Source organism: Stegostoma tigrinum, chromosome 26 (genome assembly GCF_030684315.1).
Source record: "Stegostoma tigrinum isolate sSteTig4 chromosome 26, sSteTig4.hap1, whole genome shotgun sequence".
Lineage (NCBI taxonomy): Eukaryota > Metazoa > Chordata > Chondrichthyes > Orectolobiformes > Stegostomatidae > Stegostoma > Stegostoma tigrinum.
This window is the reverse complement of record NC_081379.1, coordinates 1698753-1711603: the sequence shown is the minus strand read 5'-3', so window position 1 is coordinate 1711603 and position 12851 is coordinate 1698753. Positions and strand designations below refer to the sequence as shown.

At 47.0% G+C, this 12851-nt stretch overlaps 1 protein-coding gene across 4 annotated transcripts in view; it reads right to left on the bottom strand.

Annotated features, from left to right (window-relative positions):
• adgrd1 (adhesion G protein-coupled receptor D1) overlaps positions 1-12851 on the bottom strand; it is a 259133-nt gene that overhangs the window by 61284 nt on the left and 184998 nt on the right. For all 4 annotated transcript variants that reach the window (XM_059654884.1, XM_059654887.1, XM_059654885.1 and 1 more), the window contains one exon: positions 10567-10633. In XM_059654884.1, coding sequence (XP_059510867.1) covers positions 10567-10633 — 67 coding nt within the window. The remainder of the gene's footprint in view (positions 1-10566; positions 10634-12851) is intronic.

Genomic DNA, 12851 nt, shown 5'->3' with positions numbered 1-12851 from the left:
CCTAACCTGCACATCTTTGGGCTGTGGGAGGAAACCCACGCAGACATAGGGAGAATGTGCAAACTCCACACAGACAGTTGCCCGAGACTGGAATCGAACCCGGGTCCCTGGCGCTGTGAGGCTGCAGTGCTCACCACTGAGCCACTGTGCCACCCTCAGTGAGCTAATAAACTGGAACATGCTAACAAAATATTGAAAGGATAAACAGGGTGGATGTAAGTCAGCTGTTCCCTCCCTGGTTGGGTCTAGAACCCTACCATTTAGGTGTGAGAGAAAGAGAATTTCTTAACTCAGAGGGTTGTGAATGTTTAGAATTCTCTCCTAAAGAAGGGTGTGCGAGTTCAACAGGCTTTGAGTCTGTTAAAGGTATAGATTGAGGGGTTTTTCTGATTCCCAGTGGGGTACAGGGTTTTGGGGATGGGCTAGTGAAATGGCTGTGAGTGTTTGTTTAGCCAGGATCAGATTGAATGGTAGGGCAGGCTCGATGCCCTGAATGGCCTACTCCTGTTCCTGTGGTCCTGACAACAGAGCAGAATTCCGTCCTCACCAACACTGAATGATCCCTAAATAACTGACAGACATGGGGAATACGTTCCCCTCTGAGTCAGGCATCTCTTGTTGTAGTTGCTGCTCGAGAGATTTCAAAACAAAATTGAAACGTTCACCGTATGGAGCTGAAGGAGAGCTGCACTGTCAGATGGCTGTGTGTCCTAGCCACCACGTGGATGTGAAGGATCCCACAGCACTACATTGCAGGAGAGTTCTCCCTGATTTACTGGGCCAATAATCTCGCTGTTGATGAACACAGCAGGCCAGGCAGCATCTTCGGAGTGTAAAAGCTGATGTTTCGGGCCTGGACCCTTCATCAGAAAACCCCATTTCTGATGAAATCCCTCAATCTATACCTCTAACAGACTCAAAGCCTGTTGAACTCGCACACCTGGACCCTTCATCAGAAAAGGCCCGAAACGTCAGCTTTTGTGCTCCTAAGATGCTGCTTGGCTGCTGTGTTCGTCCAGCTCCACACTTTATTATCTCGGATTCTCCAGCATCTGCAGTTCCCATTATCTCTGGCAGTTGATAAATTCCTGTTAATGGGAGCTTCTTGGGACTAAATTAGCTTTTTTTATTCATTCATTCATGGGACAGGAGAGTCAGCAGCTGCATCCACCCAGGGCAAATGGGAAGTACTCCATCACATTCCTGACTTGTGTCTGGGAGTTAACGGGCATGAACTGGGGAGTCAGGAAGTGAGTGCTCGGTGCAGGATTTCTGACCTCTGACCTGCTCTTGTAGCCCATGTAAATACATGGTGAGTTCAGTTCAGTTTTTGATCAATAATAACTGTCAGGGTGTTGATAGTAGTGGGATTCAGTGATGATAGCACCATTAAAGGTCACGGGGATGATGGTTAGATTCTCTCTTGCTGGAGAAGGTAACCCCAGGGTGCTGATAGTGGGGAATGCTATAACATAATCGAATGTCAAGGGGCAGTGGTTAGATTGTGTCTGATTGAAGATGGTCATCGCCAGGCATTTGCGTGGCATGAATGTTACTGGTCACTGGCCAGGCCTGGATATTGTCCAGATCTTGTTGCATGTGAACATGGACTGCTTCAATATCTGAGGAGTCATGAATGGTGCTGAACATTGTGCAATCATCGGCAAACATCTCCACTTCTGACCTTGTGATGGAGGGAAGATCATTGATGAAGCAGCTGAAGATGGTTGGGCCAAGGACACTCCCCTGAGGGACTCTGCAGAGATGTCCTGGATCTGAGATGACTGACCTCCATCAACCACAATCATCTTCCAATGTGTCAGGTATGGCTCCAACCAGCGGAGAGTTTTACCCCGATACCCATTGATTCCAGCTTTGCTCGGACTCCTTGATCACACACTCCGTTGAATGTTGCCTTGATATCGAGAGCAGCTTCAATTAAATACTTTGTGTCTATCTTCACAGAAGTTAAGGAGAAGGGACGTGAAATTTTGCACGTGATCAACTCTGTCAGAGAGGGAATATTAAGGGATTTGTAGCAATGAAAATTGCTCACTAGGCGTGGATGAAATATATATCCCAGACAGCTCAGCCTGGTAAAGGAAGAAATGGTGGCCACCAGATTTCTCTCCTCTGTCTCCAAGGAACTGGCAAACAATGAACAAAAACAGAAGTTGCTGGAAAAGCTCAGCAGGTCTGGCAGCATCTGTGAAGGAAAAAACAGAGTTAACAGTTCGGATCCAGTGACCCTTCCTCAGAACTGATGGTAACATTCTGAGGAAGGGCCACCAGGCCCAAAACGTTAACTCTGTTTTTTCCTTCACAGATGCTGCCAGACCTGCTGAGTTCTTCCAGCAACTTTGTATTTGTTCCTGATTTACAGCATCCGCAGTTCTTTCGGTTTTTTCTTGGCAAATAATGATGATTGTAACCTTGTTTCACAAGGTGGGGAATGGCCACGTGAGCATTCCCAGGCTGGCCAGCCTAACCTCACCATGGACAAATCAATGAAAAAATTTCTGAGGAACAGGACACATCATTTTGATAATTCAGCACGGATTTGTTCAGGGAGTACCTGCTCTGTCTGCCAGGGGGGTAACATGGATGAGGAAGTCTGTCTGGATTTTAGAAAGCCTTCCAAATATGGCAGAACATGGGATTCACAGACTCAGGAGACTTTTGTAGCTGGAAGGTTGTTTCCATTAGATATTTCCACGTTCCATTTATAACATTCCTTCACTTCCATGCCTTAAGCTGCAGAGAGACAGCTGTAAAATAGGCATAGACTGGATTGCCCTAAACAGCAATGATGCGCTGAATGACTTCATCTTGTGCCATAAATCTTCAGATTCTAAGGAAAGAATTTTTATCTAAATCATGTTTCATGGCCATGTGATGTCCCAAAGCACTTTCCAGCAAGTGTGGCATTTTCTGCATCATGGCCACTGTCATAACATGAGCATCTAATCTCAGTTACATGGGAACACCCCCTGCAAGCTCCCCTCCGAGTCGCTCACCATCCTGACTTGGAAATATATCGCTGTTCCTTCACTGTCACTGGGTTAAAATCCTGGAATTCCATCCCTAAGGGCATTGTGGATCAACCTACAGCACAGGGACTGCAGCAGTTCAAGAAGGCAGCTCACCCCCACCTTCTCAAGGGGCAACTAGGGATGGGCAATAAATGCTGGCACCTACACACCATAGGTAAGTAAAATATAAGGTCTATGTTCATGTCACGCTCTCCCCCACACAGGTTCCCTTCTCAACCTCGAAAGTACTCTGTTTGTGCATTACATTTATAAATTGTCTTTGAGAGTTCCTTCATCTTACTGGGTAATATTTTCTCCAGCCATCTCTCTGGTTTTGTCATTTCCTGTCTGACCCTGCACTCCTTATTTTCCTCATGTCTTTGCACAGCTTTGACTTCTCAGTCCTGATATTGTTGGGAGAATAGCAGCATTCCCTATAGTCGGCCCTCTGTTGAGGGAGAGAGCTTGGGGAGCAGGGTATCCTGGCAGAGGGCTGCAACGCTGACAAATCACAGCAATATCAGTATCACCCACGTCTCACTGACAAACAGCAGGAGGCCGATGCCAGGTCCTGACAGCACCGAGCTGGGTTGTAACATGGGTTTAAAGGAATTTTATTTCCAGCAGAGACTTAGATAAAACTAAGTCAGGTTTGCTTTAAATCATTTTCATGGAGAGCTTGTCATTTTCCCTAGCTCAGTGTTCACGTCAGAGGAGGGTGAGTTTAGTGTGTTGTACTAAAAGGACAGGTATGTATAAATATTTAACTTATAGAGTCATTAAAACTCAGACACATAAGCTTTGAAAACACATGTTTTTCATCAGAGCAGTGGGTGATGTTAAAAGGAGCCTGCAGCCATACAGGAAGATGTAGGATGCTATGCAGCAAAGGTCAAGCTTTGACTCAGGAATAAATGAAGATGGAAGGTCTTATCTCCATCTCACTATTAGTTTGAGTAATCAGGGGTCATTAAACATCAGACAGGGTGGTGTGCGCATAGAGGCTGCAGCAGCCTTACTGTGATGCCGCAGAACTACCCCTCACTGGGTATAAATACCGCAGTGTGGGTGGAGTAAGAACACTTGAGAAGGACACTCTGTAAACCTCACAAGAGTATAATTCACTGAAACAGACAGAGTGAGAACATGGCACTGTACACAGGGAAGGTTGATTAGTCACTGTCTAACATAACTACAAATCAGAGACTGCTACACATTTACCATCGTGGTAGATGTCATGACATCAAACAAGTAGCATTAGTTTGGGGAATAAGACAGAAGGCCACCCTCATGTTGCTTTTGCCTCAACCAGGCTATCTTGAACTCAATGCTCATTGCATTCTGAGGGACAGTCACATAGGACTCAAAACATCAACTCTTTTTCTGTCTCCACAGATACTGCCAAATCTACTGAGTTTCTCCAGCAATTTCTGTTTCTCTTCCTATCACCATCTGTCTGATGAGCTGTTTCTGAATTTCTCTCCTGAATGGCTTGGCTCTGTTCTTGTCCTTTTGGTCTGGATTTCTCCAGCAACAGTCAAGATTTCTGTCCCTCTATTCTCCAGTCAAAATCCTTAAATCTGCAATGAACTCAGTATTTAACTTCCTACACTCCTGAGGACACAGGCTGCATTAATGTAGTCTCCTCTCATGACCTGACATTTGGAGCACTGGTGCCATTTTGGTGAATCTAGATTGCATTCCTCTCAAAACCAATATATTGTCTCTAAGGGGCAGTGCCCAGAGATATACATGGTGATTTACATGTGAGAGCCTTGTACTTCTGATCGAATCACTGGGGGAGATCATAATCTGTATCTTTAAAAGTTACTTAAGTGTAAGGCTATGGTTCTGAAAAGATTAATATTAGAGGCTACGTTGAGCTTCACTCAGCCTGGTGATGTCACACAAGCTTGGCTGGGGATAAGGGCATCTTTGGACTTTCCGGAACACAGATCTATGTGCACATGTTGCCTCATCATTTCCTTTGTCTCCTTTATGTGTTTATGGGATGAGGGCGTTGCTGTCCAGGCAGCATTTATTGTCCATCCCTAATTGCCCAGGGGGCAGTTAAGAGTCACCCACATTGCCGTGGGTCTGGAGTCACATATAAGCCAGACCAGGTAAGGATGGCAGTTTCCTTCCCTAAAGGGCATTAGCGAACCAGGTGGGTTTTTTCCCCAACAGTCAACAATGGGTTCACAGTCATTGTTAGACCCTTAATTCCAGATATTTGCTGAATTCAATTCCACCACCTGCCATGGCCGGATTTGAACACAGGTCCCCAGAGCATTAACTGAGTCTCTGGATTAACAGTGCAGCGATAACACCACTAGGCTATTGCCTCCCCCTAACGACTAACTCTGTCTATCCCACCTATGTGAGTTGCATCTAATTGTTACCATGCAATGGATGACATCTTGTTTAAGACTCATTTCATTGCTGTAACTTACCCCAACCTCATGTGGACTGTGGTTGGCATCCCAGAACTGAGGGGGTTTGTTAGCACAGTTGGCTGGAAGGCTATTGTACAATGTAGAGTTACACCAACAACCCGCACCAGCTGAGGGGACCACGAAGAACTCTCCTTCTCAACCTCTCCCCTCACATGAGGCACGGTGACCCTCATCTGCCGTTTCTCTCCCTCCCCCTCTCCCTCCTCCTCTCCCTCTCCCCCTCTCCCTCTCTCTCTCTGTCTAATGACACAGCAACCCCATGGTCCAGTAGGATAGTGGTGGCTTTATCCCAAAACAAGACAAATCAATTCTGACCAGTGTCAGAGGAATGTCCTCTCAGCTGATGGGAGTGGGCTATGATTGGAGTTTGAGGGAAGGCGGTGAGGCAGGCTCCAAGAAGGACCAATCAAAAGCCCACATGCCAGGCCTGTGCCTAGCTCACTGGGTTAAAGTCATTACCTGAGGAGCTGTTATCTATAATAGCAGCATTTATTAGAGTAGAGGCCCCTTGTTTGATAAACATTGCCACACTCAGAACGTCATCTCTCTCTGATGTTTATCTCTTGGTCATTGTCTGAAATGATTTTCCGTTTCAAAGAAAAACATTTGGCAATTTACATTAGTGAATCAAACAGCGACCTTGTCCCTGACATTGGCATATCAACACCGTTATAACTGAATACTAACAAAACAACACTTCAGCAACAATAAATACTGTTCTATACATTACAAACAAACACATGAAATCCAGCCAGTTGGCATTTAGAGCCTGTTCTGCCATTCAATAATGTCATGGCTGGCCTGTTTGCTTATCACATTCTACATTCCCATCTACCCCCTGATAACGTCCCGATTCAAAAGCAAAAATTTATCCACTTCTGCCTAAAAGAAAATTACAGCAACTGTAGGTCTGAGGCAGAGTTCCAAAGACGCCCAATCTTCTGAGGGAAAACATTTCTCCACATTTCTGTCCCAAAAGCTAACAACTAATTTTAAAACCTCAGTGTCTCCTTAGGGTATGAACTAACCCACAGGAGGAAACAACCTTTCCACGTCTACCTTCTCAAGACCCTTCAGAATCTTATACATTTCTATCCCTCACTCTTCAAAACTCCTCACTCTTCTAAACTCCAGTGGAAACAGTCTCAGACTGTCCAACGGTTCCTCAGAAGACAATCCACCAGACACAATGCGGGATTGCCAATGTCCTGTGTAACAGGAGGATAAAATCCTTACATTTTAGGATGTGGGAATAATTTAAATTCCATCATCTGCCAGGCTGGGATTTGAACCCAGGTCCGCAGAACATTACCCAAGTGTCTGCACTAATAGTGAAGTAATAATACCACCAGGTACCATTGCTTCTGCATGAATTTAGTTCAATTCATGTGAGAATCAAGTATTGCATTCCATTAACCTTCTGGAGTACTTGCTGTACCTGCATACTAACATTTTGTAACTCAGTGCACTAGAATACCCAGATCCCTCTGCACCTTGGAATTGTGTAATCATTCTTATTCGTTCTTCCTGCCAAAGTGAACAATTTCGCATTTTCCCACATTATACTCTGCCTGCCAGATTTTTTGAAAACTCACTCAATTTATCTACATCTGTCTACAACCTTCTTATGTCTGCTTTCTAACTTTTTTTGATGGTGTCTGTGAATTTAGCGACCACACCTTCACTCACCCCACCTCAGACACTGAGGGGCAAGCATAGACTGCTATGGGGTTTGTATTTATCACATCCTGTCGGCCTCAGAAAGACACACATTCTCCAGATTGGACGCAAGCATTCGACCCAAAACGTTAACTTGCATTTCTCTCCACAGATGTTGAGCTTTTCCATCTCCCCCAACCCCCCCACTGACCCTCCCCCCACTGCCCCCTCCCCTCTACGTCCTCCTCCCCACCACCTCCACCTCCCCTCCACCTCCTCCTCCCCACCACCGCCCCCTTGCCTCCACCTACCCAACACTTCCCCCTCCGCTCCACCTTCTCCTCCCCGCCACTGCCTCCTCCCGTCCACCTCCTCCTTCCCGCCACCTCCACCTCTCCTCCACCTCCTCCTCCCCTCCACCAACCCCTCGCCTCCACCTCCCCATCACTTCCTCCTCCTCTCCACCTCTTCTTCCCCTCCACTGCCCCTTCGTCTCCACCTCCTCCTCCTCCCCACCAACTCCCCCTCTGCTCCACCTCTTCCTGCCCTCCACTTCCCCCTCCCCTTCCCCTCCACCTCCCCTCCATCTCCCCCACCCCTCCATCTCCCCCTCCCCTCCACCACCCCTTCCCCTCCACCTTCACCTCCCCTCCACCACCCCTTCCCCTCCACCTCCACCTCCCCTCCACTGCCCCTCCCCTCCACCTCCCCATCCCCTCCACCTCCCCTCCCCTCCATCTGCCCCTCTCCTCCATTTCCCCTTCCCCTCCATCTCCCCTTCCCCTGCATTGCCCCCACCAGTCCATCTCCCCCACCCTTCCATCACCCCCTCCCCTCCATCCTTCATCGCCCCCACTATCGTCCATCTCCACTTCCCCTGCATTGCCCCCTCCCCTCCATCGCCCCAGCTCCTCCTCCCATTAGCCTCCATTTCTCCAATTCTCCTGATCCTGCTCATTACTCCTCCTGTTCTGGTTTTGATCACTTTGTGTGTGCATTCTGAGCCGTGAACCCAACCTTTAGGAATAATGTTTGGCACATTCACACAAAACAACTATGGAATCCTTCAACCTCAGATTCTCGATGCTCTTTAACCTTCAGCTTTTGCCTTGTCCTCAAACTCCTCAATGTTTTTTTCTTTAAAATCTAGCAGCATTTGGAACGAAACATTCTCTGCTTCTGACCCTCCCTAAGTTGCTGGGTTTCAGAATGTGCTTGTACCTGCGGTAACGCTCAAAATTCACTTCAAATCTGAAACCAGGATGGACCTGGAGATGAAGTGCCATAACGTCGAGAAAGACAGAAGCAAGAATTGCATTTATATATCATCACTCACAAGCTCAGTGTGACATAATGTGTACAGACACAAGTTGCCAGGACTTTGCTCAGAGCTCCTGAGCTTTCTTTATTTATGGAGAAGCTGCTAAGTGAAGTGGACACATTGAAACAGCAGAAAGGGGGGACCACAAAACAAAATCACAGTTTGAAGCATCTCAAACGTTTCATAAAGTGTGGACTTTCAGATGGCTTGATTGCGGTTTTGAGATAATGAAAGCATTAGATTGCATTCTAGGAGGCAATGTGTTCCAATTAAATAGTTTTCATTTTTTATTCCTTCAGAGATGTAGGATTTACTGGCTGGGCCCAGTATTTATTGCCCCATCCCTAGTTGCCCCTTGGGAAGGTGGAGGTGAGCTGCCTTCTTGAACTGCTGTAGTCCATGTGCTATGGGTTGACCCACAATGTCCTTAGGGAGGAAGTTCCAGGATTTTGACCCAGTGACACGGAAGGAACGGCGATATATTTCCAAGTCAGGATGGGGAGTGGCTCGGAGGGGAGCTTGCAGGGGGTGGTGTTCCCATGTTTCAGCGTGATTCAAGGGATGTAACATATTTGAAGTTGTAAGTGGTCAATCAGAGATTGATGTTAGGAAGTGAAGTTTCCCCCTGGGAATAATGGACCTGTGGAACCAGCTCTCATGGACAATTCACAAAAATTCCTTCAAGTGAGAGCAGGACCTATTTCTGACTCAGAAGGTGATCACTTTGTCCAAAAGGAAAGTTCGGGGCCAGAGTAAACTCTTGGATCAGATTGGATCACCTCAGGGAGTGGAAGAGGAATTTCCCAGTTTTGTTCCTGCACCAGGTTGACGTTAGGTTTTCCATTTGCTTCCATGTCTCTCCCAGGAGCTTACCCCATTTTAGACAGAGTGTTGATCCATGTGGAATAGTAATTGGATGTAACACTGGGTTGCTCCCAATCAGGTTACTGGCTTTAGTATCAGCTGATTATCCCTTTGGATAAGGCAGGAAAGTGCAGCTGAGGAATATCACATCAGGCATGATCTCATTGAGTGGCGAAGATTCGATGGGCTGAATGGCCTGTGCTTTCACCTCCGATGTCCTATGATTTTCTGGGTCCTGAAACCATGCAAGCTCCCCAACACCAGAGGGAACGACTCAACCCTGACGGCACAATTCAGCAAAGACTCACATTTGCTGATGAGATTCCTTCAGATTGAAGTGCCATATTAAGAACACTCACAGAACAATCTGTTTCGTAACCGCAAACTGCTTTTCACACAAATAGTTGATTCCAGACCAACTGCAGTATTGCAGAAAGATACTGGATCTAGACACACAAAGACTAGAAAAGGTTTGGAGAAAGGAAATGGAGCGAAAACAACTCAATCTCTGACAGGGCCCTGAATTCAGCACATCCAGAAAGGACCTTCAAGCTCAAGGAATTAGATTGCTGATTTTGCAAAAAGTAATCAGGAATTAATTAATTGCAGATTGTTTATGGAGTTGGAAAGACTACAAGGACACAGTGCAAACTTTAATGGGCACTAACTCCTGGGGCAGCAGTCTGCAGTTTCAGTCATCAGGGAATGGCCCAGCACAAGGGGAGGCCATTTGGCCCACAGTGCCCATTCTGGCTCTTTGGAAATGCTTTCAAATCAGTCACTCTCCCTCCGTACTTAACCTACAGCCTAGTAAATGCTACCTGTTGATGCTTTATCCAAGTTGCTAGACTCTGACGTTAATGCTGTATCGGGCGGTGGATTCTAGAACTCAACTCATTACATTTAAAAAAAGAATTGTCCTCATCTCTTCGCGGCTTCTTTCAGCAATTATTTTAATTGCTGGGTTATTTGACATCGGAGTGTTTCCACAGAGAAATCAGGAGTGAAACAATTTCAAAAGGATTCTTTATCGAGCTGGAAAGCGTTCAAAGGCATGCTCTAAACATTGTGTCCATTCTACAGTATCAGCTAGGAACACGTGCAATGAGATCTTCAGTGAGATTCTATGAAAGTTTGCCCATTCCCTGAGGTTCTCTGTAAATGCCATTCCCATCAGTGTTGCTCTGGCATTGAACACTATTAAATGTGTGTAAAATTCAGAAGTGTCACTCACCACAATGACAAACAACGCTGGGGCCACAAACGCCCAGATTGCTCCCCTTTCGATCGACAGCCAACAACTGCACGAGAAACACAAAAACATCAGCGAATGGTGTTGACAGGACAGTCAAACCTCATCATAACATCCCTACAGTGTAGAAACAGGCCATTTGGGCCATTGAGTCCACATTGACCCTCTGAAGAGCATCGCACCCAATTCCTGTAACCCTGCATTCTCCATGGCTAACCAACCCAGCTTGCACATCCCTGGACACTATATGGGCAGTTTTAACATGGCCTAGACCTAGCCTGCACACCTTTGGACCATGGGAGGAAACCAGAGCACCTGGAGGAAACTCACGCAGACGCGGGGAGAATGTGCAAACTCCACACAGACAGTCGCCCGAGGGTGGAATTGAACCTGGGTCCCTGGCGCTGTGAGGCTGCAGTGCTAACCACTGAGACACCGTGCCTTCGACATCTAGAATCACCACCTGGGCAGGTCTCACAGAGCAAATTCCAGTCAGTTTATTCACAGGGTTGCTGTGACCAGGGGGTAATGTCGAAGTTTACTAATGAGGCAGAACAGGAGACTGGAAAGGCCAACTTTTCCAGGGAATGCCAATCACACTCGGGTTGGTGACCCTATTCTCGGGTTAATGCTCTACATTTGTGACAGGAGTTTCCAATCAGAGCTCCTTTAGAAATGCAGAGCATTCTTCAAATGTGATTGGTCCTCTGTAGTGTGGGATATCAGGCCAACCATCTGCAAACCCCACTCCTTCCTTTCTCACAGCAACAAGTTGCCCCTTTCTGTGGTCTAAATGTCCAGAAACATAGAGAGCCCCTTTCATGTCTCCTTTCAAGGTTAAGGTGGGAGCCTACACTGCCAGATTGTAGGTCAGTAAGGAGCAAGGTAGGTGGCGGAGTGTTTCGGGTGGGAATGTCGGGATGGGGAGGAGAGGCTAGCTTTGGTAGATGGTGTTGAGTTTTTGGTGGGGGTGGGTTGGGGAGGTGGGGGATGCTATCAGGTCCTGTAAGGGTCAGACAATTGCTTTCCAAAATGAGGGCAGGGCAGCGCTTTGTCTCACCTACTGTTGTACCCCCACCAACCCATCAGACTCCCCTGAATCAAATTCAGCCAGTCATTGCCTCCCTACCCCATTCCTTCTCCTGACTATCACTCTTTCACATTCCTCTCATTTTCACTCACCTTCCTGAATGAGTTCCTTCCCCTCAACATCCCTAGACATCCCATCATTGGTGGACAAAGAGAACTGTTGGAGTATAACCTGGGAAAGTACGAACTGGCTCTCTTTGACGGCCAGAATGCAAAAGCAGTGTGTTATTGAAAAGAAGAGGGATTGGATAATTGTGAGGTGCAGAGGGATCTGGGTGCCCTCCTACATGAACCACACAAAGTTAGGTGTGCAGGTGCAGCAACTGAGTAGGAAGGCTAGTAGAGTGCCCTTGTTTACTGTATGGGGCATGGATTATGAAAGTTGAGACGGGAGCACCATCTTCTGCAGCAACACGCACTGAAAATGTTGGAGAAAGTCAGCAGCAACATTCCCTCTCAGCTCCGTGTACAGCCACCCTGGCGTTCCACCCACGGTGATCAACATTGGAATGCTGCTTACATCACTGAGCTCTGATTCCAGAAAGTTCCGCTGCACACAGTAAGACAATGAGAAGGAACATTGCGTAGTACCTCGGGCAGCGTTTGTGCAGACAGAAACCTAGCCAATGTTGCAAGGCCAATATGACTGTGTTCTCAACAACAGACTCATGGGGAAAGTTCTGAACACAAGGACACAAACTTGGGGGAAATCAGAAAGAAACTTCATACCTAGAAATCCGGAACTCTCTCCCTCTCTCTCTTCTCTCGCTCCTCTAGAGACTGTCGTTGCAGAGGGTCAATTTGGATATTTCACGATGGAGGTGGGTAGAATGCTGTGGGCTGAGACACTGAGGGAGATGGAACAGAGCTGGGGCATTGGGGCTGAGGTACAGACAAGCTGGGATCTGTCTGTGTGGCACAGCAGGTTAAATAAGCTCAACGGCCTCCCCTCAATGCAATGAGAAACAAGTGTCTGCTTGTGTTTCTTGGTGCTGTCATTGGGGAAAATGTGTCTGACGGACAACAGCGAGTCTAACACAAGCAGTGAGATTAAACTCAAGATAACAAGGTGTAGGGCTGGATGAACACAGCAGGCCAAATAGCATCATAGGAGCGGAAGGGTCTAGGCCTGAAACGTCAGCTTTTGTGCTCCTGAGATGCTGCTTGGCCTGCTGTGT